Genomic DNA, 27,200 nt, shown 5'->3' with positions numbered 1-27,200 from the left:
GAAGACACTGATTTAAGCTGAAGATTTGATTGAACTTCTCAGGCTCTATTGTTGCATTGCAAATTTGAGCTTCATTGCGAGGATATTTGTGTAAATTCGTCAAGGAAAATAGAAAAGAAAAATAAAAAAATTAAATTTTAGCGATCGAAAGGGGGATTGGACGTAATGGTTCCCTCTGTCACGGGCTTAGTTGTTGAACTAAAAACCGTGCGGCCTTAGCTCGCCAGATGGCTAAGTCAGCCTGAAAATTGGGCGAAGAGAGGAAGGGTCGGTCGGGGAGAGAGAATGAAAGTGTTTGTAAGAGAAATTTGTATTATATCGTGAATACAAAGAATGTTTTGATGCTTTCTGATAATCTCTCGAATGAGAATGGCCTCCCTATTTATAGGGAGAGTTACAAGAGAGAAATTAAGAGAAAAGTACAAAAATGCCCCTTCTATGCGTGTTCCCAAGGAGATACATTGAACCTAGACACATTCTAGATGGTTCTTGAGTCTGCATGACTTGAGAGGCCTTCTAGAAGGTGGGTTGGGCGAAATTTCCTTTGGGCCTTGCAGCTTGTTGGGCCCAAATGTGTCTTGGGTCAAAACCTCCATGGGAATGTTGGGCTCCATTGGGTCAGATGGGTCACGTGGCCCAGCCATCTTTATTGGGCCGTGACATCCTCCCCCACCTAATAACGCGGCGCCTCTGTCGCGTTGCTGCTCGTGAATTGTTGGATAAGCTTCTTGAACTGCCAAAGTGCATCCTCGTGTTCCCAGCTGGCTTCTGTCTCTGGTAGACCTTTCCACCTGACGAAGTATTCCTTGTATGGTTGGACCCCTCGTCTCCTGATGACCCGTTCTGCCAGTATCTCTTCTGCGGCTTTGTCGAATGAGGTAGTCACGGCTGTGGGCGCCCTTGCGGATTCTCCTCTCGATGGCTCTTCTGGATCCTCGTGGTATGGTTTAAGCTGGCTCACATGGAAGACTGGGTGGATTTTTACCTTCGGAGGAAGTTGAAGCTTGTATGCTGTTGCCCCGACTTGGTTTGTCACCTCGAATGGTCCTTCGTACTTCCGGATTAGTCCCTTGTGTACTTTCCGAAACACCTTGAATTGTTGTGGTAGAAGCTTCACCATGACTCGGTCGCCCACCGAGAATTGCATGGCCGATAGAGCTAGGGCCTCGTGTTGGGCTTCCCTGGATGTGGGTATCATGCAGGCGCTACTCCCGTCTGCTATGCATACAGAGTTAGCAAATGGGATAGGTATAGCTTTTACCGTGTCCATGAAGTCTAGCCCGAGTACGATACGAAAGTCGTCCATGGGTGCCACCGAGTAGTCTATCGCCCCTTCCCATGTGCCAAGTATGGTCTTCACTCCTCGAGCGACCCCGTGGATAGGTTTGGCTTCTGAGTTGACAGCTTTGATGGTCCCCCCTCCTCTTATGGTCTTCAGTCCGAGTCGTTGTGCTTCCTCAATCGACACAAAGTTGTTTGACGCACCGGTGTCGATCATGGCTTTGACTGGGTGTCCGTTCACCATGGCATCTACGTAAAGTAGTCCAGGGGACTTGATCTTTGGGGCGGCTTGGATGACGTTGAGCAGTCGCATGGACCCCATTGCATCCCCGTTGTTGGGTTCTGGCTTGTCCAGGGTGGCGGTGAGCGCGGTCAGGGCGTTTCTCGTCGGACAATCCTTCATGAAGTGAGGACCGTCACATAAGAAGCATCGCTTTGGCTTTGGCTGCGCAGGGGCGGATTGGTTTGGAGTGAATCGTGGTCGGGAAGAGCTCGCCGTGTTGCTCCCTTCGGCTGGTCCGAACGACTGTTGGGAGAAGTCGCCACGACTTGAAGCAGGCCTTGGATTTCGTCCCTTGGTCACGTCCCTTGGTGTGGAGAAGTCCACCAATCCTTCTGCCGTGGCAATGGCGGATGCCAAGTCTTGAACTCCTCTCCTTCTCAGCTCCACCTTGGCCCATGCTTGTAGGCCGTCCATGAAGAAGAATAGTGCATCTTCGTCGCCCATCCTTGGGATTTCGAGTACTAGGTTGGTGAACTCTTTGATGTAGTCACGGACGGTACCTGTTTGCTTCAACTTTCGGAGTCTACTTCGAGCTTCGTCGGTGGCATTTTCTGGGTAGAATTGCCTCTTCAGTTCATTCTTGAAGTCTTCGAAGGTGGCAATGGTGCATGTGCCTCTCTCCACGTCTTCTTGTCGTCGCCTCCACCAAAGCATGGCCACTTCCTCCAGGTAGAGTGACGCTGTCTGCACTTGAAGCGTTTCATTCGTGATACCCATGGCTCCGAAGTATTGCTTCAACCCCCATAGGAAGTTGTCGACTTCTCGCGCGTTGCGTACTCCGGCAAAACTTCGGGGTCTTGGTACGTCCGCCCTGCGTACTTCTGTGGATGTGTTTTGTCCATGTCCCGCCGAGAAAGCCCTTTTGAATAAGGCTAAATCGACCTTCATTTCTTCGATAACGCCGAGCACCCCATGCTCTTGGACCGAAGCTAGTGTCGCCTTCAGTTCCTCAACTTGCTCTATGACTCCCGCCATTTCGCGTTGGTGAGCTCCTTTCATCTTCTCTATCTCGGACTTCCATTCCCCTGGATGGCCCGAGTATACTTCCTTCTCCAGCGCTGTGAGTCTCTCCTTGATGGTGGCCGATAATTCTGACACCTCTTCCTCCAGGTTGCCGATTCGTTCGTCGCTTGGCTCCTCTACGCCCTTGAGTTCCTCGAGCCGCTTCTCCATACGACCTTCCATGTCTTTAAGAGCCTCGAGCCTTTCCTCAATGCGGTCCTCCGAGTCGTTGACGATGCTCTCCATCCTTCCGAGTCTCTCTCCCATGCTGGCTATTGCTTCCATCGACTTCGCGCGGGTGGCTTTCTCCGTACGTTTTTCTTCTCGTCCTCGTTGTTGGCCACCCTCTCCTTCGGTGATGTTGGATGGTTCCGTTGTCTTCGCCATAGTGAACCTGGCTCTGATACCACTTGTCACGGGCTTAGTTGTTGAACTAAAAACCGTGCGGCCTTAGCTCGCCAGATGGCTAAGTCAGCCTGAAAATTGGGCGAAGAGAGGGAGGGTCGGTCGGAGAGCGAGAATGAAAGTGTTTGTAAGAGAAATTTGTATTATATCGTGAATACAAAGAATGTTTTGATGCTTTCTGATAATCTCTCGAATGAGAATGGCCTCCCTATTTATAGGGAGAGTTACAAGAGAGAAATTAAGAGAAAAGTACAAAAATGCCCCTTCTATGCGTGTTCCCAAGGAGATACATTGAACCTAGACACATTCTAGATGGTTCTTGAGTCTGCATGACTTGAGAGGCCTTCTAGAAGGTGGGTTGGGCGAAATTTCCTTTGGGCCTTGCAGCTTGTTGGGCCCAAATGTGTCTTGGATCAAAACCTCCATGGGAATGTTGGGCTCCATTGGGTCAGATGGGTCACGTGGCCCAGCCATCTTTATTGGGCCGTGACACCTCGCTTCCTTGTAGTTGAAGAGACGAAAACTACAATTCCCTCTAATCTCATCTCTCTCCCGATCTGCGATCAAATCCAGCTTGACCGTGTCAACGGCAATGGCGGTGGCTCTGACTCGACCTACGCCGGCCATCTTCAACCTCCTCCTCCTTTTCCTCCGGCTTGTCTCTGCCGCTCCCATCGTCCGTAGCTGGTCCGACGCAACGTCACGCGCCGCCTTTCTCTTGCCTCTCCATCACAATGCTCCCGAAATGACGTCTTCGTCGCGGTCGGTTTCTTCCTCAGAGTTCCGTCGCAATCTCCAGAGATCCGACACCAACGACACTCGCCCCAATGCTCGAATGCGGCTCTACGACGATCTCCTTCTCAACGGGTACGTTTTTTTCAACAAACGAAATGCCAAAAATATTATAATAATGCATGTTGTTTCTTGGATGGAGACTTATACATTAGTTTGATTTCGGAAGATATTACACGACGAAGCTTTGGATCGGAACTCCACCGCAGAAATTCTCTTTGATTGTGGATACCGGAAGCTCTGTTACGTACGTACCTTGCTCGACTTGCGATCAATGTGGAAAACATGAGGTTTGAATAAACTCAATTTTCAATATACATTCTGGATCTTCTCTTTTGCTTATTCCTAATTTGGGGATTTTCAAACCAAGAACATTTTGATAATTATGAAATGGAAATGGATGCGATCCGTATGTGTTTTGTTTTGTTGAACTAGGTTAATCGGTGAGTTGTTCAATTTCATAATTTTCGAATTAGGTTTTCTTTAATTTTCGACCATTAGGAATTGTCCTCTTGATATTCGTGCAGGGTTCCATTGAATTGATTGTGTCTCTCTTATCATGGAAATGAGCGCGGAAATTACTTGCACTCTGAAAAATTCTGAATTTCCTATGCGTTTCCTGATTTTGAGTCAGTTTTTGTGTCCCTTTTCCTATTTCGGAACTCTCAAATTCTGAACTCATCTGACATGAATGAAAAGTCGACGCCCTCACATACTTCTCCTGCTAGTGTTCATGTCTTTTACGCCTGGTTGATCTGGGTTAATTATGTTGCCGACGTTTTAAATTTTGAATCAGGACCCCAGATTTGATCCAGAACTGTCTACAACTTATCGACCTAAGGAGTGCAACGTAGACTGTACTTGTGACAATGAACAGAAACAGTGCGTTTACGAGAGGCAATACGCCGAGAGGAGCTCAAGCAGTGGCGTGCTCGGGGAGGACTTGTTGTCTTTCGGGAACCTGAGCGAGCTTCCGCCTCAGAGAGCCGTTTTCGGCTGCGAAAACAGTGAAAGCGGGGAACTCTACAGCCAGAAGGCCGATGGCATAATGGGATTGGGAAGCGGTGACATCAGCGTCGTTGATCAGCTCGTGGAGAAAGGCATCATTAGCGATTCATTCTCTCTGTGCTATGGCGGAATGGGCATCGGCGGTGGGTCCATGGTCCTTGGCAGCATCGTTCCTCCGGCGGGCATGGTCTTTGCCAACTCCGACCCGGTGCGAAGGTGTGCATTTAAATAAGTATTGTTTTCTTGGCCCAGGAAGAAACGCGCCTCTGCGATTCCCTAACAAATATAGTCTTGTACATCTCACACATTTACTCTAGTTCGGGCTGGAAACAGTCCTTATTACAACATCGATTTGAAGGAGATTCATGTTGCGGGGAACAAACTGGCTTTGGACCCGAAGGTTTTTGATGAAAAACACGGAACTATTCTGGACAGCGGTACAACATATTCTTACTTACCGGAACCAGCTTTTCTAGCATTTAAAGAATCCGTAGGTTTTCTTCTTTGTTTTTCGTCTCAAATCTTTTTTTTTTTTTCCTCTTTCTAATTTGTGGGTGAATACAAGTTTAGTGTAAAAATATCTCATAAAAAATGGTTTCTGTTAAAGCTTCTATATGTAAATTTGGTTTATCTTGAATCCTTGGTTAAGCACAAATCTACAGTAAAAGCACCACTTCTTATAGACTGGCTTCATTTAAGTGAGTGTGTGGTGTGGATGGTCTGACAAATTACAGTTCGCTTATTCATTTAATTCTCACACTTTATCATGTTTATGTTATCCTTCCATCTCTTTCTTCCACTTTCAGATCATGAAGGAGCTTCAACCTCTGAAGCAGATACCTGGTCCGGATCCTAATTATAATGATATCTGCTTTTTGGATGCAGAAAGGTACGCCATGAAATAACGGGATGCCGACTTTGTGCAATTAACTTGCTCATTTCTACGTTTTGTCTGTAACAGCTAAGTTTTGTCTCTTCTTTTCTTTTAGCAATGTCAATGACCTGTCAAAATATTTCCCGGTGGTGGATATGGTATTTGGCAATGGACAGAAACTGTCACTTACTCCTGAAAATTACTTGTTTCGGGTAATTTACTGATTTCAATTATTACTACATCTTTTTTAAACTCTATATTTCATGAAATTTATATATGTTGATTAAGCTTTTCTCATTGAATACCCACTTCTGTGTTTTAGTTTTTATTTTTATTTTTCTGTAATTGAAGCATTCAAAGGTGCACGGTGCATATTGCCTGGGTATTTTCCAGAGTGAAAGGGATCCAACCACGCTTTTAGGAGGTACATTAGGCTTTGAAATATTTTTTTGTTCTTTTAAATGCCCTTTCATATATTTCTGCTTCTCAAGCAATTTTTTTTCTTCCCTTTTTAAATAAAGAGGTAGCTTTTTTATCTACGAGAAAGTTTTAGGAGGAGATTACCACTGGTCAATCTCCGATCAATATAAGAAAAGGATAGAAAGACGACGGCCCATGTGTAGAGTACAACCAAGGGACTAATCTATATTTTACCCCCTTGACGTAAAGTTTTCTATTATGTGCTCCTATCACGATCAAGGATATAGGTGTCACCCTCTTAACGGAATTTTTTTATTTGTACTAGGAATCATTGTGCGGAATACTCTTGTGCTGTATGATCGTCAAAATATGAAAATTGGTTTCTGGAAAACTAATTGTTCTGAGTTATGGGAGAAGCTTCAGATACCAGATTCCCCTCCACCAGTATATTCCCCTTTTAGTGAGGATAATTTAACTCGAGTATCACCTACACCAGCACGAAATGGAAAACCAGAATATGCACTTCCAGGTTTGGAAGCTATTTTTTTTTAATCTGGAGCATTAACGCATTATTATCATGTTATTGAATTTGATTGCTTCTTTCATTTATAGAAGCATTTGGTTGATCTTAGTGCAGATGAGTATCAAGTTGGACAAATAACATTTAGAATGTCATTCAACATTAGCTACAACGATCTAAAGCCTCACATCACATCATTAGCCGGGTATATAGCTACTGAGTTAAATGTTTACGTCTCACAGGTGAAAATCTTATCACATTGCTCATGAAATGCAGTCACCTTAAAGCCGTGTAGAGCTACTTACGGGTCTTCCATTTTTTTTTCCTTTTGCAATAATCTTGAGGTGAATTGATTTAGGTCCACCTGCTGAATTTTACCTCTGATGGAAACAATTCCCTTGTTGGATGGGCGATAGTCCCAGCAGCACATTCCAACTCGGTGTCACATATAACTGCATTGGTGGGTAAATATCCAAGGAAGTATAAAACATTCACATAAGTTTTGCACACACACACACACACACACACATATATATTCTACACTATTCATGATGATTTTGTTCCATGTGCAGAGTATAATTTCCAAGCTTTCCGAACGTGGTATGCATCTTCCCGATAACTTTTCGAAGTATGAATTGGTCGGATGGAATGTTATTCCAAAAGAACAAGTGGTCACAACACGGTACATTATGACCGCTTGTTCTTTTTACAGATTTCTTATATATTTGCAAGATCCGGGCTACAATTTCTTATGTTGACAGATATTTTTGCGGCTATTTTTTGGAATTGATGCAGGAAATGGTGGCAGTATAATTATGTCATGGCGGTTCTGGGAATTGTTGTTTCCTTGATCATTGGGTTTTCTGTGTTTGGGATTTGGTTTATTTGGAGACGCCCTCGAGCTATCAATACCTATACACCTGTCAACGTGGCTGGCCCAGAGCATGAACTCCAGTCCTTCTAAACATGAAGCTACCTATTCTCAACTGATTGATGAATGAGTGAATCTCCATAAAAAAAAATTCGTCACACATATAGATGCATTTGCTAGTAAGTATTATAATATTCGATCAGGTTTTGTGATTCTTTTTTTCTTGACGTTAGATATATTTTTATTACTCATAGAACTCAGACATAGGAGATGTGATAGATGTTGGTTTTCGGCAACATATAGGAAGTGAGAATGAAGTGAATCGTATTTTTTTTTTCGGCATTTTTGTAATTGGGGTCGAATATGGTTTACATTCCCTTACAAAATGAAGCTTATTTTTGGCGGGTTGTGGTTTGTATTTTGGAATTTTCCATGTAATTTGTTTTGTTTTTGTTTTGTTTTGTTTTGTTTTTTTTTTTTTTTTTTTGTGTGTTATGAGTTATGACACTGCTGTTATTTAATAATAAATTTTGGTTTATTTTTCTGCATATTTTTGTGATGAAGTGTGGGGCCTACATTTTTCTGCATATTTTTCTCAAATTTTGATCTTAGTTTTTACATGTGGAGGACTCTACATTCCTTGTTTCCTAAAAATTTGATCTTAGTTTTTATCTAATAATCTTCTACATTTGAATAGATTTCTTGAAACGAGGTACTGTAACGTGAATATTGTTGATTTAATTAATAACGATTTTTAGTATGAACCAAGGATTTAAAAACCGGGGGAACCGGACGGGAACCGGTCCGGTTCCCCCTTTTTGGAGCTCCCCGGCACCGGAACCACCAAAACCGGAATTTTCCGGTGGTTCCGGGAAAACCGTCGCGACCCAGACCATTTTTGCCAGCTTTCCGACCGGATCCCGCCGTCCCGCCCATTTCCCGACGCGACGAAGGCCAAATCTTCCCAGATCCCGCCGGTAACCCCTTTCCCGGTCCACTTCCCGGCTAAATTTTATTTTTTGATGATTTTGAGTTTAAAACTTGAAATTTCTTGATAATTTTTGAAGATTAAGTATAAATTGATAGTTGTGAACTTAAATGTAGTGTTGATTTAAGGTTTGTGTTCATGATTCTAATTTTTTGTAATTAATCCGAATTATTTGGTAATTTTTTGATTATTTAGTGATGATTAAGGTTATGATGAAGTGGTTTATTGATTTATGAAGATATTTTGTGACTTGTTTTTAATTTTAGAAATTTTGTGTTGATGTTTGTAATTTTTTTGGATTTAATCCGAATTATTTGATAATTTTGTGATTAGTTAGTGATGATTAAGGTTATGATGAACTTGTTTATTGATTTATGAAGAAATTTTGTGACTTGTTTTATCCTACGTACTTTGTATGTTTTTTTTGTATATTTCTTTTCTGAATTCCCCTCGGTAAATACCGGTATTTGACGGTATTCCTCTACGGTAACGGTAAGTTCAACGGTACCGGTTTCCTCTTTTTTTCTCGCTTCCCCCGGTATTCCTTTACGGTACGGGCGGTTACCAGTAAATTCGAAGGCTCGGAACGGTAACGGTAACGGTATTTCGATCCTTGGTATGAACTAACCAATCCCAAACTATTGCTTTTGCAAAATAGTCATAGTTTCATTTGTTTGGTAAAATAGCCATCTCTCAAAAACTTTAATCCAGGATTGAATCAGACTTAGGGTACCCGCGATTCCACGCCCGCCCCGTGCGGCTGTAGAACTCCTCCGTCCCGCCGAACGCCTCGAGGTCCTCCACAATCTCGCGCTTCGTCGCCGGGTCCATCGCCAGCGTGTCGAAGCTCGCCGGGTGCTGGAACGCCACGTGGCTCCAGTAGGCCCCGCCCCCGTCGTTGGTGTAGAGCCGCCGCTGCCGGTTGCGCGCCCTGAAGGCGATTCGGTTCCGCCGCCGCCGTTGGAGCGATCGGGAACATCGCGAGCATCGAGGACGCAAGAATCGCGTCGCCGAAGAATGAGATGTTTCGGTTCTGCTTTATATCCTCGTTTCGGTTCTGCTTCAGATCTGTTGGATTTCCAGATTGTCATTAAATTTAATCCTGCCTCGATTAATTTTAATCCAGTCATCATAAACCTTACATTCTGTCTTTATAGTTCGTTTGGATTAAATTTAATCCAACCTAGATTAAGTTGGCTAGTTTGCTTATAGTTGACAAACTATGATTATTTTGCAAAAGCATAAGTTCTATTTGGCTATATAGCCGCTTCACCCAACTAATAATAACTTATAGCTAAAAAAAACAAGAGATTGGACTTTAAACACGAGTAGTGTTTGTCCGTACCGATTTTTTTTTTTATAAAAAAGATAAAAAAAATATCTCGAAAAAATTTGAAATACATTTTTTTCAAACCTAAATATTTCTAGACATATATGTGTATATTTTTTTCTACAGACTAAAATATATTAATTATTCCGCAACAACGCGGGGTATACTGCTTGTATACTTAGTTTTTTCTACAGTACCATATTAGTTATTATGGAATTCATAGTCAAATCCGATCCTTTCCATTATATATATATATATATATATATATATATATATTTATTTAAGGAATACTTTCCATTACATTGAATCCTGGCTGTTTTTATTGCACGCCTATACATCTTTTAGTCGTTATTTTCGAAAACAGCAAAAATCCTCCTGGCCCACGTGCTTCTCGCCACAGCCCACGCGCAAGGATTCTTGCCAGACTGGGCTTCCCGCCTCCATGGCCCAAGTGCCCGCCCAAAGGGCCATTTTGCTTCCCAACACAACAAGGCTTCTTGCCTTTAACAATTCCCATTCGCCCACAAGCAAATGCATATTTTCACCAATCGTGAGCTAATTTCGACTGGGGCTCACCAAATAATGCATATCCCATGATCTCATCAATACAGCTTCAAAATTCTATAAATACTTTTTACCTTACTATTTTTTAACTCTCACTAACATAAATCCATGCCAAATTCTCTATTCACTCATTCTCTCTCGACCAAACACATTTGAGATAAAAAAAAAACAAAACAAAGATGAATAATTTACCTCAATTCTCTCAGACATGAGAGGAGAAACATTGACTCTCTCTTAAACATTTATTTTCACAAACAAAGACTAAATTGTGCCAAATTACATTATTTCTAAAAGTGTCAAAGAACTTGAAAAATCTGATTATTATTTTATTCACTCAATAAGAGGAATATTTCACCATACTCAAATCCCTCATAAGAATCAAAGATCGAAGAATATTTGGAGCCAATGCCTGCAAAATCTTCCTTCTTTCTCTTGACTTCTAAAAAGATACTCTCAAATCTCTTTAGAACAGTGTATTGAGAGACGTTTTAAGTTTAGGCTCCAAAGTGCTCTTTCTCGATTTCAAAATGAGTTAATTCTTCCCCCTTTGCATGATTTTGAAGGTCTTCAAGAATTCTTAGTCATTCAGATTTTTATCCCAATTTTTTTTAGCTTTCCGAACCTTAAAAAAGTGACTGAAGGCGTTTTCAAGATGAGACACGTGATTGAGTTCGCTCACGCTTGATCGAAAAAATGCATTAATATATATATATATTAATAAAACAAAATGAAATCAAAACTCAAAGCAAATAAGTCTCATATAAAAAAAAAAAAAAGTAAATAATCCTATGTGTCCGAGTCTAGTATTCAATAGAACCTTGTTCTGCAACAAAAAAAAAAAGAAAAGAAATGAAATAGAAAGAAAAAGAGAGAGAGTGTTCATGAGAACCAGTCAAAACCCGAAGAAATTCGGGTTATTACCGAACCGACCCGCAAGTCCACGCGGTCGTTTTTCTATTCTGATGCTCGTGTGAATCCAAAATATTTCTGCCAACTCCTCTGTTCTTCCAATCTCTCCAAGTCGGTTTAACCCTAGCCTAGTCAAAGTCTCGAACCTTCTTCGATCTTTGATTCCCTCAGGCCGTTTATCTCATCCTGTTCCGATAACTATCGTCGCCGGAGAGGCAAGCTCGGCGGTGCTTTTCCTTTTCCGTTTCCGGATATCGCTGGCTTGTTGAGTTGCGAGTGGTCGAGCATAGGAAGAGGAAACCAGGGTTGTTGAAAGTTGAAACTACCTAAATTTAGGAGGAAAAAAAGGAAACAAAGCTCAGCAGAGAATAACCGGAATCTAGCCTGTCCGAGTCTGAACGAGGAAACTTTGACAATCCGACTTTTGCTTGGTTCATTTCTTTTTTTAATGTTGCGATCGATCACTTCCACATTCACATTCAGGTAATCAATCTTCTACATTCTACTTTACAATAACACCGAAGGTTTTTTTTTTATTTTTTATTTTTTATTTTTTTTAAATATCTTGTTCATTGTTTGACCATTTCAACCCCCTTTAGTCATCCCTTTTTTGTTTCTTGGTGAGGAAATATTTATTTCCATTTTTCCGCTGGTTTGACCGCAATTGATTTCGATTACGGGTCAGTTTATGTCGACAAGCAGGGGTAGGTTTGATTGATTTCCATTTTTTTTCTTAGTAGCTTTTTGTCTTTCGTGTTCATTCTGTTGTGCGTCAAAAAAATGTTTTCTTCAAGCTTAAGCTTGTTATCATGGTTTTAGATCGTCTTTACCAATCTTGGCGTGCCTTAATCTAAATTTTCTTGGATTATATAAAAACTGTGTCTATATGTGTAATATCGATAGTAATTAACAATCTTGTAGCCGCCAGGATAGTATGAGTTCGGGAACGAAATTTACTCATCTTTCACTGTCGTTTTTGGTAATAAATTAAATAATTTAGTTTTTTTCTCTGCTTTGTATTGAATACGTTGGCCTGTATATTTTCTAAGAAGACTTGTGATGTATATTTTGGAAATTATAGGTTTTGCAACTTAATGATTGATATGTTGGACCTGTTTGTGCAGGACTTCTGAGGTGGAAACTGATAACTCTACCAGCTTATTTCGAGCTTGTGTTGATTCTTAGTTAGGGTCCAGTATTTTATCGGATAACTTCGTGTTCTCAAGCATAAGAAATGTTGGGAAGATTGCCTTGATTTTTGAAGTTATTGGTTTTTGCGGAAGAAGGTATTGTCTTGTACTTTGTCTTATAACCGCGTGGCATGGTTATGGAGTTCTTTACCAGGAAAATATATGCTTGGAAATCGTACTTTGCTTTTATGATATTTATTTTCAGTAGAGTGTTTAGGGAGGAATCGGACATCATATAATTTGTATTGTATCTTAGCACAAGTGACTCTTTGGTTCAATACTAATTCAGTCAACCTCTTTGATTTTATTTTATTTTTAATTAACATATTGAATACATTAAGGTTGATTTTTTCTTTCCTGCTATTCACATTTCTTGAATCCATAAACACTTGTTTTTTTTTTCTTGGCTACCATCCATTATGTTAATGGGACCAATTTAATGTCTTTGATTGATTTGCACAGGTGCAATGGAGATATCGATCTTAAAGGCGCTTCTCAGTAACATCTCCTCTTTTTTCTGTTTAGCTTCATGTGATAACGTAAACTCAGAACCAGTTCTGAAATATTACCACGGGGCAGAAGAGATACTGAAGTTATTGAAACCAGTACTTGATACAATTATTGAGTCTGAAGTAGCATCTGGCGAAGATCTCAAAAACTCGTTTGAGGATCTAGGTTGCTTTATTGATGATCTTAAGGAACAGTTTGAAAACTTGCAGCAATTGTCAAGTAAAGTTTATTTTGTAAGTAACAAGGTTTCATGTGAAGCAATTTTCTTTACCCGTATTTTCTTTAAAAAAAATTGTGAAGCAATTTTCTTTTATTTAATGACCTTGATCTGTGAGTATTCTTGTGATTGTTTGTTGTTTAGAATAGATTTTTATAATCGATATCCATCGTGTTCTCTATTCGATTATGAAAGTACATAATAAAATGGACTGTTTAGTTCTGATTCTGATCATTGTTTAGTTCTCTCTTTCATAGTTATTGCAACTATTGCATTATTTCTTGCACATTTGTAATTGTTTAGTTCTGATTCTGATCATTGTTTAATGTTATAGTTTGTATAGTTTTTCTCGCAATAAGACTAGAATTCGTGCATTCTTGAGGGATTTCTTAGCTTATAGGATTCTGCTTGGCAGCGGATGGATCCTTGGGCTTTGTGTCATGGCGATAATCGTGGTTATAAGTTGGCAGAATCATAGAATTTTTTACAAAAGTTGGTCTTGGGGTAGTTGTGGCAACATTTCTGGTTTATATCATTTTTTAGACAAAAGAAATGGAAATAATAAAAAAAAAAATCAGTGGGAAATGCTTAAGATTGCTTATGGCAACTAATAGTTTTGGGTCTTGTTGGGGTCTAGTTCAGCTAAAAAATTGTTAAACAAGGTGCATGTACTGAATAATGGAATCCTATCCACTCGTGGCTTTACTAATTTAGTAGTTGTAGAACATTTTGTTATTATTGTATCAATAAATATACATACATATATGAGGGTGATAAGTCTTCAATTCAAGCAACTGTATAAGCTCATTTCTTTCAATGTTTTTTCAGGTACTGCAAAGTGAAGTACTTGTATCTAAGATTCAGACGGCAGCCTTGGATATCTTGCTGCTTCTTAAGTCTTCTGATCAAGGTCTTCCTGATGGATTAGATTCTACGTCTCTTGAGGTACCAAACAAGAACTTTGTTATCATTATCGTTATATCCATTGGTTACTGGTATTTACCTCTAGTATTTCATAATGTTACAATGAGAGAAAAAGCATCTTATAACTTGAGGTTCTGCAATATGTGGACTAAAATAATGTAGAATATTGCTTCTTATTGAAAGGTATCCTCGATTACACATAGCTAGACCAATCCCTAACATGATATGTAGATACGCATCTGAAAACCGCAACCTAAGCTTTTAGGTTTAGGGTTTCATAGTAGTAGCTTATGAAATAGGATATCAGCTTTTCTAATAATAATGGTAGCTTAGGGAAAAGGGTGTCAGCGTTAAAAATGTGCTAGTAATAATAATAATTATGGAAAATGAAATGAACTTTAGTAGCAACTATATAATAATATCATCAGTAAGTTTGATATCCATGACCATGGGCTATTCCTGTAAAACAATGACCCGAAATCTAAAGGTTTCAGGATTCAGACTTCTCATCTATTGTGACCGTGTTCACTCTTTTTGTTGATGCATCATTCACTCTACTTCGAATTCATCATGACTAGTTCGAATTTATCTTCCGAGGTTAATGATGCTTATACTTAGAACCTCGTTCTCCTCATGAATATGACTTTCTTTTATGTTACGTTGTCCTATATAATTTACTCCCTAGAGTTTACGGTCTGTCTTATTAATTCTAAATATTTTTGTGTAACCGTTCATGGCTTACTTTTAGGCTTATGCTTTGCTTATCCTAGGCACGTCTTAAAACTCAAGCCATCTATTTGATTGTTTAACAAATTTCTGGATAGTTCACAAGCATTAAGTAGTATTAGAACCACCGATAGGATGGTAATTTATGCTACCTAACTTGCTTGTTTGGTTGCAGCACTGTGTGCAGAAGATTAGGCATCTGGGATATGAGCAAATGTCTACTCTCTTTAGAGATGCTGCACAAGATCAAGTGGACGATGGTGGAGTTGGCTCAGAAATCCTGGTTACAATTGCAGAGAGCTTGGGCTTGAGGTCAAACCAGGATATTCTTATCGAAGCTGTAGCGCTGGAAAAGGTGAAGGAGAATGCAGAGCAATCAGAAAACACGAACGAAGTTGATTTTATCGAGCAAATGATTTCTCTAGTGACACGCATGCATGAGAGGCTCATTGCGATCAAGCAGTCTCAGAGCAGCAGCCCGGTTCCAATACCTCCCGACTTCTGCTGTCCTCTCTCTCTTGAGCTAATGACAGATCCCGTGATCGTGGCGTCCGGACAAACTTACGAGCGGGGTTTTATCAAGAACTGGATTGATTTGGGTCTCACGGTTTGTCCCAAGACAAGACAGAATCTTGCTCACACCAACCTAATCACCAACTACACTGTGAGGGCTCTAATTGTTAATTGGTGTGAGTCAAACAATGTGAAGTTGCCCGACCCTGCAAAAAGTACGGCTGCAAATCAGGCATCACAACTACTTGCGCAAGCTGATTCTGATATAACCAGGGATACACCTGTTTTTCCTCATTCTAGAGGCAGCCAACCAATGTCACCCGAGTCAACTCGCTCTGTCGGTTCGCCCACGAGGGCCTTGACCCCATCAGTTGGAGCCCATCGTGAAAGAAGCTCTCCGTTGCATCCTCGTTCTACATCAGAGGGCTCCTTGTCTGGCGCATCTGGAAATGGGCACGGGTTAGACCTTGCGAGGCTTTCACTGACTAGTTCCGAGGACAGGTCTGCTAGCTCGGAAGAAAAGAGTGCGGAGTTGACTGGCCAACCGTCGACATCACCATCCAGAAAAGAACTACCCGGTGCTTCTGGACCTGTGGAGTCATCTCAGAGACACAGTCGAACCGGGTCAGCATCAAGCACGACCTCTAATGGAAATTTACTTCAAGAAACACCAGGAGAAACCGGTGGAGCTTTGCATGATTCAACGAGTCTTACAGGCTACAGCAGCGACGCGTCTACAGAAGCGAGGAGGGAGCCACAAGCAGCCTCTCAGTTTCCAGCGAGATCTAGAAGCGCAGCGATTTTTCGCCGCCCGTCTGAGAGGTTTGCCCCGAGGATAGTTTCGGCTCCCGCTGCCGAAACAAGACCCGACCTCTCCGGCGTCGAAGCCGAAGTTCGGACCCTCGTCGAGCAGCTGCACAGCGAGTCCATCGATGTTCAGAGAGACGCAACCTTTCAAATAAGGTTGCTCGCCAGGAACAACATGGACAACAGGATCGTCATAGCAAACTGCGGCGCAATCAACCTCTTGGTTCAGATGCTCCTCTCAGAAGACTCCAAGATCCAGGAAAACGCAGTGACGGCTCTTTTGAATCTGTCCATCAACGACAACAACAAAATAGCGATCGCGAACGCGAACGCGATCGAGCCCTTGATCCATGTCCTGAGGACCGGGAGCGCCGAGGCGAAGGAGAACTCGGCCGCCACTCTCTTCAGCCTCTCGGTGATCGAGAACCACAAGGTCACGATCGGGCGGTCCGGAGCCATCGGGCCGTTGGTCGACCTGTTGGGGAACGGGACCCCGAGAGGGAAGAAGGACGCTTCCACGGCTTTGTTCAACCTGTCGATATACCACGAGAACAAGGCGAGGATCGTTCAAGCCGGGGCCGTGAGGTACTTGGTGGAGCTGATGGACCCGGCGGCGGGGATGGTGGACAAGGCCGTCGCTGTTTTGGCGAATCTCGCGACGATTCCCGAGGGCAGGACCGCCATCGGGCAGGAGGGCGGCATCCCGGTCTTGGTCGAAGTCGTCGAGCTCGGGTCGGCTCGAGGGAAGGAAAACGCGGCCGCGGCTCTTCTACAGCTCTGCACCACTAGTGGCAGGTTCTGTAATATGGTGCTCCAAGAAGGAGCGGTCCCGCCTCTCGTAGCTTTGTCACAATCGGGCACGCCTAGGGCCAAAGAAAAGGTAGTGTGTACGATGCCTTTTTTTCTTCGATGGTCTCGTTGTGAAAAGAAAAAAAAAAAGGAAAACATAATAAGTCAAAAGTTTTTTTTATTTCTTCTTGCAGGCTCAAGCGCTTCTGAGTTACTTCCGAAGCCATCGACAAGGTAACGCTGGAAGAGGGTGACAAGGTAACAGTCTGTACATTTGACAGTGCAAATAATTTGTGAAAAACGTATTGTTTGTGTTATTTTTTTTAGATGATTTGCTGACAGGAAAAAGGAAAAGGGGAAAAAAAATTAATTTGTTTTTATGAAGTATTTGGTCGAGTCTTGTAAAAGACCTTATTGTTTATCTGAATGTGCTGAAAGAAATGTTATAGCTGCGAGTTTAGTGTTTTGCAATAGCAAAGAGTGTGAAGTAATGATATGTTACCAGTTGAATAATTTATTTGTATTCTTTTATGTAGTGCCTCGTGGCCATTTATGCTTTCTCTAGTCTCGCTTTTGTATATTGGAGGCTTGGGGACGCATAAAATAATCATTTGTGTTCTTCCAAATAAGGCGTCGTTTACCATGCATGTTTTTGCTAGCTCTATTATTATATCTTGTATTAGGGGTAATTAATTAGTTAACTGTGACTCTGATATGTAATTGGCATTGATTGAATTAATGGATGTGAACCTCATGAATTTCAAACTATTAGCTATAGAAGTGGTGGAAATAAAATCTCGTGTTTCAAAAATTTCTTATAAAGTAAAATTGCTCTCCTTTTCCTGATTTTCCTTTTCGTTGCTTCAGTTCGTGCTTCTTTCCATGATTATGGCTAAATCAAGGAAAGGTGTCCGCCTTGCAAATTTTGCTTTATGAGATAAAGGTTTCTCTTTTCACTTAGGTTTGTTTGGAACCCAAAAAATACCAGAGAAAATGAAAATTTGAAGAAAAATGAAAATGGTAGAGATAATGCATGAGAAAATTAAAACACTTCGTTATGTTTGGAAGTGGTGAAATTAAGTTTCTCTCTTATTTTCTTCGATTCAAATAAAATTAGAAAACCACAATGGATTTCCATTTTTTCGTCTCACATTTTTCGGATTCCAAACGGATCCTTAGAGATGAAAAACTCGTTCTTTTAGTTAGCCATGCAAAGTCTTGTAATATTAGTTTTAAACGTGAAGGGAGCAAGATGGTTACTTGATCTCGGAGAAGGTTTTTTGGAATCAGTTCATCCTGAGAGATTCTGTAGTAGTGTTTGAAAATTTTAAAGGTGGCTCAAGGTGTTAGAAGAAGTGTGTTGGTGCTGGAAGGTCGAAGAGTATAGGGCTGGAAATGTTTTTTTGGGAGCACTAAACAACGTTTTCAAATATTGGGGTATAACGTCGCCTCAAAACTTGATTCCAGTTTAAGCAATGAAAAAGCTTAGTCAAATGGTTTATTAAAAAGCTCTTATTTTGATAAAAAGTTGTGAGTTCAATCCCACCAGTATCATATACTCCAGAAAATTTTAAAGTAAAATATCTATTGTGGTAAAAAAATGTACTTCTTTATTCCACCAAAAACCATGAATTATATCAATAATTAAAAGATATCACATTAAAAAAAAATTAGAATGATATTTTTTGTGTTGAATAGTTGTATTATGGATTTTCTTTTTTTCCTATGTTGGCTATGCTATTTGGTATTTTGATATGAAAATAACATACAAAATAGTTACTCAAAAGGATTTTTTTTTTTTGGGTACAAAATAGCTAATTCAAACCAAGTGTTTAGCAAAATAGTCAAAGTTTCTTTAGTTAGTGCATTCTAGCCACTTATAAATTAATCTAAATGTTCAAAATTTAATCCACTGCACTTTATGTATATAACAAATAGGTTCAAAAAATATTTAATTGTGCCTTCAAACCCAATATTTGATCTCCCACCTAAACTGGCAACAAATGTTTGAAGTGTAGTCATATGTAACGAGAAAGTAACGAAGTGTCAAAAATTTAAATCATGTTTTCAAAAATTTTATTCCCCTCTTCGATGAACTAGAAAAAGAAAAAAAAGAAGAAGAAGATGAAGACAGTGATGGTGGTGGTGATAACGATTGAGGATGATATTGGGCACAAAGAACGAAGACAACGATCTAGAGACCGCCAAGCCCTAGCTCACTCACGCCGATTCCTATGAGAAAATAGGGTTTCGCGTCGAAGAAGAAGATGAGGCACGAAGCTTCCGTCGAATGATGAGGAGGTCGGAGGAGTCGCGATCGAGAGTGGCTAAGACTCTGGCGATGGCGGGGACGAGACCAAGGTTGATGAACACGAGCTTCTTCATTCGGTTATTGATGATCAGTTTTTGAGCTCGCGAAGAGCTTTGAGCTTCACATCACAGTCCAGCGAGGCGAGGCATGGAAGGAGGTCGTAGCCGTAGTGAGTGGCGGAGATACTCGTCGGAGAAACCGAGGGAGAAGCTGAGGTTGACATGACTGTCTCAGGGGAGCCAAAATTGATGGACTGTTGTCATGTGAAGAAGAAAAAGCAGAGCAAACTTCGCACCAGAGTATTTTTTGGGTTTTAAAATTTTGGCTATTTTGTCTTAATTTTGAAAAATTGGACTATTTTGCTAGACTCAAACATAAAAATGCTACATATCTGCATCGCCTTATTCAAAATAGCAAAGACTTTCAGCTTATAATAAACTATCTTGTAAGGTTATATTAACAAAATAGCCAAAATTTTACATTATCTAAAATATTTGTTTATTAGCATATAGTATTTGTGATTTTTTTTTTAAATAGCTAATTTGTTAAGTTTCAATAAATTTTAACTTTTTTGCTAATTTTAAATAAACATTGCAAAATCATTTCTTACTATTTAGCTAAAACACAATTGAGTAATAAGTTAACATGAGTTTTATTTATTTATTTAGCTCGACACTTCTTTTAATGGCTTAGTTTAATTTAAACAAATATCAATTTATATGAAGAAAAAAAGGAATTCAAGATCTGGGTTTCAAATACTATCGAATTTAGTTTTTTAAACTTTTAACATACTTTTCTGAAAACACTATCGACAATGTAATTACATGATTATGACAAGGACCCAAATTTATCTTCCCAAATCAACCGTATGCAGTAAATTTGGCAAATCAGTTCCATATAACGATCAAAGAATAATTTGGGCAATCTGAAAGAAGAAAGAAGGCACAAACACCGAGGGAGCAAAAGTGGGACCCACGAATTTTGGGCGTGTGGTGCAGATCCAATTCCAACACGAAAGGTCATCTGAGATTAAGCCGAATAATTATTGCAATAACAACTCATGTCTCTCATCTTTACCCTCATCCAGCTGTATCGGCCCACACTTTACACCCAAATATTGTTCATCACACCAAACGCTTATTAATCCCGTTATTCATTTCATATCACATAAGCAGACAATTTCACAAATAGAAAATTTCATTTGGAAATAAATAAATAAATGTTTGAACTTTCAAACATTGACCCAAAAAAAAAAAAAAAGCAAAAAAGAAAAAGAGAAACTCGCAAAAGCGCGTTTACAAGAAAACTTAAGAGAACACCGCAATCACAGTTGATGATTATTTAGTGGAACATTATCGAAAACTTCAACTGTTTGAGTGGGTCCCACTGCCAGCTAGCAAACGATGCGGTGCGTTTTGTTCCCACTCTCGCTCATTGAAATTTTAATTCCAACGACTAGGATGTGGTCCCACATTTGTCAGAGCAGAAATCGTCAAAAGATCCAACGGCTAATACAGCTAGGCCTCCCTAACACCCACTATATAAAATACTCTCACTCTTCTTCACTCTCCACCTCTCTCTCTCTCTCTCTCTCTTCATAGTTCATTCTTAAAAACTATTTTCTTTCTCTTCATCAAAAATGGACAAAAACTCCGCGTTCGTCGTCGCACTGATTTGCATTGTCGTAGCCGGAGTAGGAGGCCAATCTCCGGCGGCAGCGCCGACGAAAACCCCCGCAACTCCGGCCCCAGCCGCCGCGCCAACAAAGGCACCGACAATGCCAGCTCCGGTGGCCGCGCCGACATCGACCCCGCCGGCTTCCGCCCCGGTCGCCACTCCGCCGAAGCCCTCGGCTCCCGCTCCGGTCGTAGCTCCGGTGAGCGCACCTCCCGCGCCGGTCCCGGTGAGCTCGCCTCCTCCGGCCGCGGTCCCGGTCCCGGTCAGCTCTCCTCCGACAGTTGCTCCGGTGGTCGCTCCAGAGATGGCTCCTCCGGCTCCGGTGGTGGCTCCGTCGGCCGAAACTCCCGCCGTGGCGCCGAGCACGAAGCCTGACGAGTCTCCCGCTCCGTCGCCAGATATGTCTAGCCCGCCGGCCCCGCCGACTGACGCTCCCGGATCCGCTCCCGATGCGGAGGGTCCTGCTCCGTCAGCGAACGATGAGGTACATTATTTTTAGTAATTAATAGACTTACTTAACTTCACATAGAAAAGTATGAATCAATATAAGTAGCGATATGCCTTAGCGTTAGCGTGTTTGTCACGTCGGTTTCAGATCTATGTCGCTCTTCGGCGAATATGATAATAACGAGATCTAGTTCCCTTTTTTTTTTTTTTTTTTTAACTTTTTTCTAGAAGTAGAGCTAGTTGGTGTTACGTGTTTACTATTTGTTCCGACAAGCTTCTGTTCTATTTTGTTTTTTCTCTCTTTAAAGAGTGGACTGTAGTAATAACTTCACCTAGCGATCGTCGCGCGTGGTAAATGGTAACCACGGCAGTTAGTAAAAGATGGGTTAAAACGAAGAGTCTGAAACACACGCGCTAACGTGGATTTTGTATGAAGCTCGAAATATAAATAATGCCAACTTGGATTGGTTTTCTATAAATGAATGTCAGAGCCAGGCAATAATTATATTTACCCTCTCGAGTGTCCACTCGCTCGATTTTCATGACCATATTAAATACAAGTTAATGTGTAGTAGGTCAAATTCTTTTAGATATTTAATTAGCAATACTCTATTTTGTTAATTAGTATTTAATTCGTGAATCTAAATGGTGTTGCAGAGTGGAGCAGTGAAATTGGTGACCAAGTTGGGGTGTGGCGTTGCATTGGGATGGGCATCGCTTGTTTTGATTCTATGAGGATAGAAAGAGAGCCGTTGCTCATTTTGTTATTATTATCATTATTGTTTTAATCTTTTTTCTTTTTTCTTTTCTTGGTTTATTGTGAACTTAATTTATATTCTTTCTCATCACTTTACACCATTTTGTTTTTTCCTATATTACAAGCTAATGGTCGATTAGATTCGTTTGGGAGGGCAAAGGTATCACTTTTATATTCATCGGAAAGACTTCCACGTATTTATCTTCTTAGATTTTGTATCTTGTAGCCATATTTTTCTTTTCGTACAGCCTGGCGCCTCTCACTCTCATCAATGATTCTCCTCTTTGTTTTCTTCTTTTCTTTTCCTTCTGATCTTTTTTATTATTAATAAAGCTTCGATAATTAGTTGTCCCATATATTGTTTAACTTAAAAAATTCGGATTGCATTCACGTCATTGTCTTTCATTAATAACATAGAAACTGTTAGCTATTTTTAGATTAACATTCACAAGATATGTAGTGTCGGTGTACGAGATTGCAATGTGTCTTGATCTTGAGTTCTCGAGTCACGTGTCTTTCGGTTACCGAGAGAGTAGTGAAAATTTGGGACGAACCATCTATTGGATTTGTGGTGGTGCGGTCACGTTTTCGTGGATATCGGGAGAATAGTGAAGACTTTGAGCGAACCCGAAAATCACTATGGGTCCTTTGGATTCGTGGTGCTTCCTCCTCGCCTTGTCTCTTTTCCTAGATATCGTTGGGATCGGTCTCCTTGACTTATTTTTCCTAAAAAAAGTAAGGAATGTGAGCTAGAGGGGCGCATAGGGTTTTACTCCGATGCGCGCTCTGACGTTCAACATTAGTTCTATTTTGAAAGTGAGGAGATAAGTGTATGATTATATGTTACGTATTGGGAGAGAATGAGAGAAAATTGGAGAGAATTTGAGAATATGGTTGAAAAATCAATTTGGTAGCATTGGCCTCTCTATCAAGTGTGTATAAGTGAGAGAATTTAATTGAGTGGAAAATATGGCATAGTTTAGTCTAGAGAGAGAGAAAAAAAACTTATCTTCAAATTGGTGGAGTGATAGTGTATTTTTATAGTGAATTATGCCTCTGAAGTGGGCGTACATGTGAGGCCCACGAATTTAAGGCGTTTTGGTGTCTCTAGAGGCCCGGAGTTCAAGCCTGTTGAGCGGCTTCGGAGTTCAAGCCCACCGAGCGGCTTCGGACTCAAGCTTGTCGTGTGGCTTCGGAGTTCGGACTCAAGTCCATTGTGTCGTTTTAGACTCAAGTCCGCCTAGTGGCTTCGGACTCAAGCCCGCCATATGATTTCAAACTAAAGCCCGCATAGTGGCTTCGGTTTAAAGCCCACCAAGTGGCTTCGGACTCAAGCCCACCGTGAGGCTTCGGATTCAAGCCCGAGGAGTAGTAGCTAGTGTTGGGTCCTAGGCCGTCTTTCACCGAATTTTCTTATCTTTTATCGTTTTTGTTCGCCTTTGAGGTGTCGTTTTGACCGTACGAAAAATAGTGACATAACAGAAACTATGCCTAAAATAAAATTAATTGTAGATATGTTCATTTGGTGCAACTCACCATATTTTACATCAAATAATATGTTTCGAAAAATATACCTTTATAACTAATATATATTTATGCATTAATAAAAATGAATAGACCAAAAAACAAAATAATATGGGTACATTAAATTTTGTACCAACATTTTTCACCTCTATTTTTTAGAGTTTCGGTGTGATGTTGTTATTTTCAAAAACAAAGAAAAGGCCAAAGCCTCTTCTCTACCACGGCCCAACACTTGGCCACGTGCAAAAAATCCTTGCCAGCTAGCTTTCACGCGCTCGCCCAGTCTCACAAATCCTTCCCGCGCGTGTGCCTTCCATTTTCCACCCAACTCGGATGGGCCCCACAGATAACTTCAAAACCCTCAACACAACGATCATAAACCACATCTTTTGAGTCATCACAATGACTCAAAATTAATTCTACAAACTTACGCGCCAAGCTCCAAATCAAGGTTCACAAAATCGTCTCTCAGAGCGAGCTCTCAAAAGAGACTCTTAAAGCATGTTTTCAAACTATCCTCTTTGACAAATCTTCAAGGCAAATCAAAGAAAATGACCACCTGACTGGCTAAAAGAAAATGATCACTCGACCGTCCAAAATAGAAGACCACCTGGCTGACCAAAGAAAATGACCACTAAGCCAGCCAAAAAATGAAGACCGCCCAGCTGGCTAAAAAAATGACCACCCGGCCGACCAATAAAGAAAATGACCACCCGGATGGCAAAAAAAAATGATCACCCGGCCAGCCAAAAAGAAAATGACCACCCGGCTGGGAAGATAAAATGATCACCCGGCCAACCAAAAATAGATGACCACCTGACTAGCCAAAGAAAATGACCACCCGACCAACCAAAAGTTGAAGACCACCCGGCTGACCAAAGAAAATGACCACTCGGTCGGCCAAAAAGAGGTCCACTCAGCCGTCTTCACTCGACCAAAACCATCCGATCGTCTCCACCACCGACCAAGTACCTTCCACCAAACCATGTGGCTCTTATAAATACTCAATCAACTCACAACACAAAAAGACTTCTTTTCCAATTTTGAGAAACTCTCTATCACTTCTCTCTTTTGATTCTTATCCCACAAGAACACTTGAGAGTAAAACAAAAGAGAATCAATGTCATTCCACACATACAATATCACAAAAAGTTAAAGATGAATAATATACTTCCATTCTCTCTATAATGAGAGAATAAATATTTACTCTCTAAAAAAACCTTTCCTCTCACAAACTAAGGCTAGCCAAGCTAAATTATATTATCTTTTTTAAAAGTGTCAAAGAGGTTGATAAACAAATTCTCATGTTCTTTTCTTTATAAGAGGAATATCCTTCCATACACTTCATGGAAACGTGTCCCGAGGACTCTCGTGAGATAATGACTATCGGGTCCGTCCCAGGTCTTCACTACTCTTCGAGACCGACGGAAACGTGACTCGATGAACTAATATCGAGACACATTAATAAGCAGTAACCATTGGAAAACCAAAACCTTTAATAAGAATATTTAGATTGGATCCCTTTAGATTTCTCCATTTTTTGAGATCTATTCAGCAAATTTCATTCCCATAAGAATGTTACTCCCACAAGAAATATGTGGAAAGTTATAATGCGGGCCTAAGCGTGTTGGGCTTGGCTGATAATGTCTCTTCATGTACTGAACCTTAACCTTAAATAAGTCCACCGAATAAGAACTCTGGTGGTGATTACCAATTTGAAGGTTTCCAGTTTTATTTATAATTTTTGTTGAGCCACATGAACCATGTTGAGTTTGTATTCTAATTTGAATTTGTGTTTACTTTGTAGTTTGTAGATTTCAAGCCTCAACGTTAAACTTGGGCTTTATTTTAATGTAGTTGTAGCAAGGTTCAAAATATTGACTATAACGACGATATTTCTAAAATATCACGATATTATGAATTCATGGTAAAAATTCGAATAATATCACAAAAAAAAAATGACTAGTTACACGGGCTTTCAAAAGCGGGACTAATATATTTTTTAAGAATTTTGTAACTAAGTAGGTCACCTTAAACTCAAGGTTTAGAATTTTCCACGTTTGGAGAGTTTTAGAAAAGTAATCAATTATATTAGGTGATATTAGAGGTAATGGGTTAAAATTCTATATTTGGACTTAAATAAATATAACGTTTTTTTTTTCTAGATACATCATTTTTTTGCATCAAAACTTCAAAAATCCATATTTATCTCATACGAACTCGAAATTGAGTGATTCCAAATCCTACAGATTCGTGGCGCCAAGATCTTCAAAAATAGACCCATTGTGTTTGATGAACAATCATGTTTAATGCGTCATGTTTACCTTTTCATTTATTTCCAGTTGATTTTCGAAAATTTTCAGTTATTTCCATGTCTAAGGCAGTAACGTGGTTTTTCTACATCTATGGCATTAAACATGATTTTTCATCATGTACAATGGATCTATTTTTAAAGATCTCAACGTAACGAATCCGTAGGATTTGGAATCACTCAATTTCGAGTTCGTATGAGTCATATATGTTTTTTTGAAGTTTTTATGAAAAAAAAATAAGAGAGAGAAAGTGACGAATTTGTTAATAGATAAATGCAAATCAGACTTTTTTTTTTGCTTATCAGTCCGTTTGACTATATTCCTAAAGTTTGACAAACATTGACCAAAACTAAAAAATGAGATTTACTTTTGACCATTTCTAGAACGTCCATTTTTTAATGGTGTAATTATATTTTTAAATGATTTATTATTGATTTATCCTAAATATGCTACACATAATTAATGAATAAAATATAATTGTGTACCATTTGTGTACCCTGAACTTGGGTTGACCAATAACTTGTGCGCTGATGACCTAAAATATAGTTTATTATATTATAAAAGCTTCCACAAAGTTTATTAACTGTTGTTCTTGCAACAAGCAATAAATGATAAACTTGATAAACATGATAAGCATTACTAACTCTTCTCCGTCAACTTGATAAACATGATAAGCATGTAGCAACACTGAGCCATTTGAACAACTTGCTTATGCTCAATTGAAGTAATATTATGGGGGATAAATTTCTAACTGTATTCCCATCTATTGGATTCATAAGTCAAGTGTTTTTTTTTCCTAGTATCTTTTGTTAAAAAAATATTTAATATACTTTTTAACCAAACAATGCCAGAAAAAGAGATTGTTATGATTATTCTCTTGAGAAACTCCCATTGTTCAAACAAATGTTCATAGAGGTTATAAGTTCAATTTAACATGTGTAATTATTCAATTTTCAACAAAGTTATAGCGTTAATATGAAATGGGGTCTAAGTTCTTGTCTTTGAGTTCTAGAATGGTGAAGAGAGAGTTTGAGGAGCGATTTTGGCATAACTTTGTCTTAGTTAAGACTGAGTTACTTACCTAAATAAATGGCTCTTAAAATGATATTTATAAAACTTTGATGTTGTTGTACTAACATAGGAGTTGACTTGGACGTTAGCCTTAGGCATGACCTTGTTGATTGGAGAGGTGAGACGAGGTGTGTGGGATAGCTCCTCTCTCCACAAATGTCGAGCTAAGGAGCATGGC

At 40.1% G+C, this 27,200-nt stretch overlaps 4 protein-coding genes across 8 annotated transcripts; 3 read left to right on the top strand and 1 right to left on the bottom strand.

Annotated features, from left to right (window-relative positions):
• Positions 1-3,472: 3,472 nt before the first annotated feature.
• LOC149400004 (aspartic proteinase 39-like) lies at positions 3,473-7,874 on the top strand. Of its 2 annotated transcripts, XM_089613291.1 has the most exons (12): positions 3,473-3,838; positions 3,933-4,053; positions 4,560-4,987; positions 5,105-5,261; positions 5,578-5,660; positions 5,761-5,857; positions 5,997-6,069; positions 6,391-6,594; positions 6,703-6,827; positions 6,944-7,045; positions 7,158-7,267; positions 7,381-7,874. In XM_089613291.1, exons 1-12 carry the CDS (start codon positions 3,564-3,566, stop codon positions 7,547-7,549), a joined length of 1,944 nt encoding a protein of 647 aa, XP_089469417.1. In that variant the 5' UTR covers positions 3,473-3,563; the 3' UTR covers positions 7,550-7,874. The 2 variants fall into 2 exon arrangements, 1 of the variants encoding a protein (XP_089469417.1); XR_016296719.1 differs by lacking the exon at positions 7,381-7,874 and having other exon boundaries at positions 6,703-6,790; positions 7,158-7,262.
• Positions 7,875-9,146: 1,272 nt separating this feature from the next.
• Positions 9,147-10,245, bottom strand: LOC149400003 (AAA-ATPase At4g25835-like). Its single transcript, XM_089610378.1, has 3 exons — positions 10,137-10,245; positions 9,422-9,512; positions 9,147-9,375 (listed from the first exon to the last, which is right to left on the bottom strand). Exons 1-3 carry the CDS (start codon positions 10,243-10,245, stop codon positions 9,147-9,149), a joined length of 429 nt encoding a protein of 142 aa, XP_089466504.1.
• A 936-nt stretch (positions 10,246-11,181) lies between these two features.
• LOC149400002 (U-box domain-containing protein 4-like) lies at positions 11,182-17,530 on the top strand. Of its 4 annotated transcripts, none has more exons than XM_089611788.1 (6): positions 11,182-11,730; positions 12,372-12,533; positions 12,900-13,180; positions 13,993-14,109; positions 14,990-17,014; positions 17,118-17,530. In XM_089611788.1, the coding sequence occupies exons 3-6, from the start codon at positions 12,905-12,907 to the stop codon at positions 17,175-17,177; spliced, it is 2,478 nt and encodes an 825-aa protein (XP_089467914.1). In that variant the 5' UTR covers positions 11,182-11,730; positions 12,372-12,533; positions 12,900-12,904; the 3' UTR covers positions 17,178-17,530. The 4 variants fall into 4 exon arrangements, with proteins under 4 accessions (XP_089467914.1, XP_089467916.1, XP_089467915.1 ...); XM_089611790.1 differs by lacking the exon at positions 11,182-11,730 and adding an exon at positions 11,909-11,951; XM_089611789.1 differs by lacking the exon at positions 11,182-11,730 and adding an exon at positions 12,122-12,226.
• Positions 17,531-20,788: 3,258 nt separating this feature from the next.
• On the top strand, positions 20,789-22,406 carry AGP18 (arabinogalactan protein 18). Its single transcript, XM_089612442.1, has 2 exons — positions 20,789-21,395; positions 22,016-22,406. Exons 1-2 carry the CDS (start codon positions 20,874-20,876, stop codon positions 22,091-22,093), a joined length of 600 nt encoding a protein of 199 aa, XP_089468568.1. The 5' UTR covers positions 20,789-20,873; the 3' UTR covers positions 22,094-22,406.
• The last annotated feature ends 4,794 nt before the right edge of the window (positions 22,407-27,200 follow it).

This window comes from Urtica dioica, chromosome 4 (genome assembly GCF_054948205.1).
Source record: "Urtica dioica subsp. dioica isolate 48M chromosome 4, U.dioica_male_clone48M_v1_H2, whole genome shotgun sequence".
Classification (NCBI taxonomy): domain Eukaryota; kingdom Viridiplantae; phylum Streptophyta; class Magnoliopsida; order Rosales; family Urticaceae; genus Urtica; species Urtica dioica.
The sequence above is the reverse complement of the archived record's forward strand: the minus strand, read 5'-3'. Positions and strand labels throughout refer to the sequence as shown.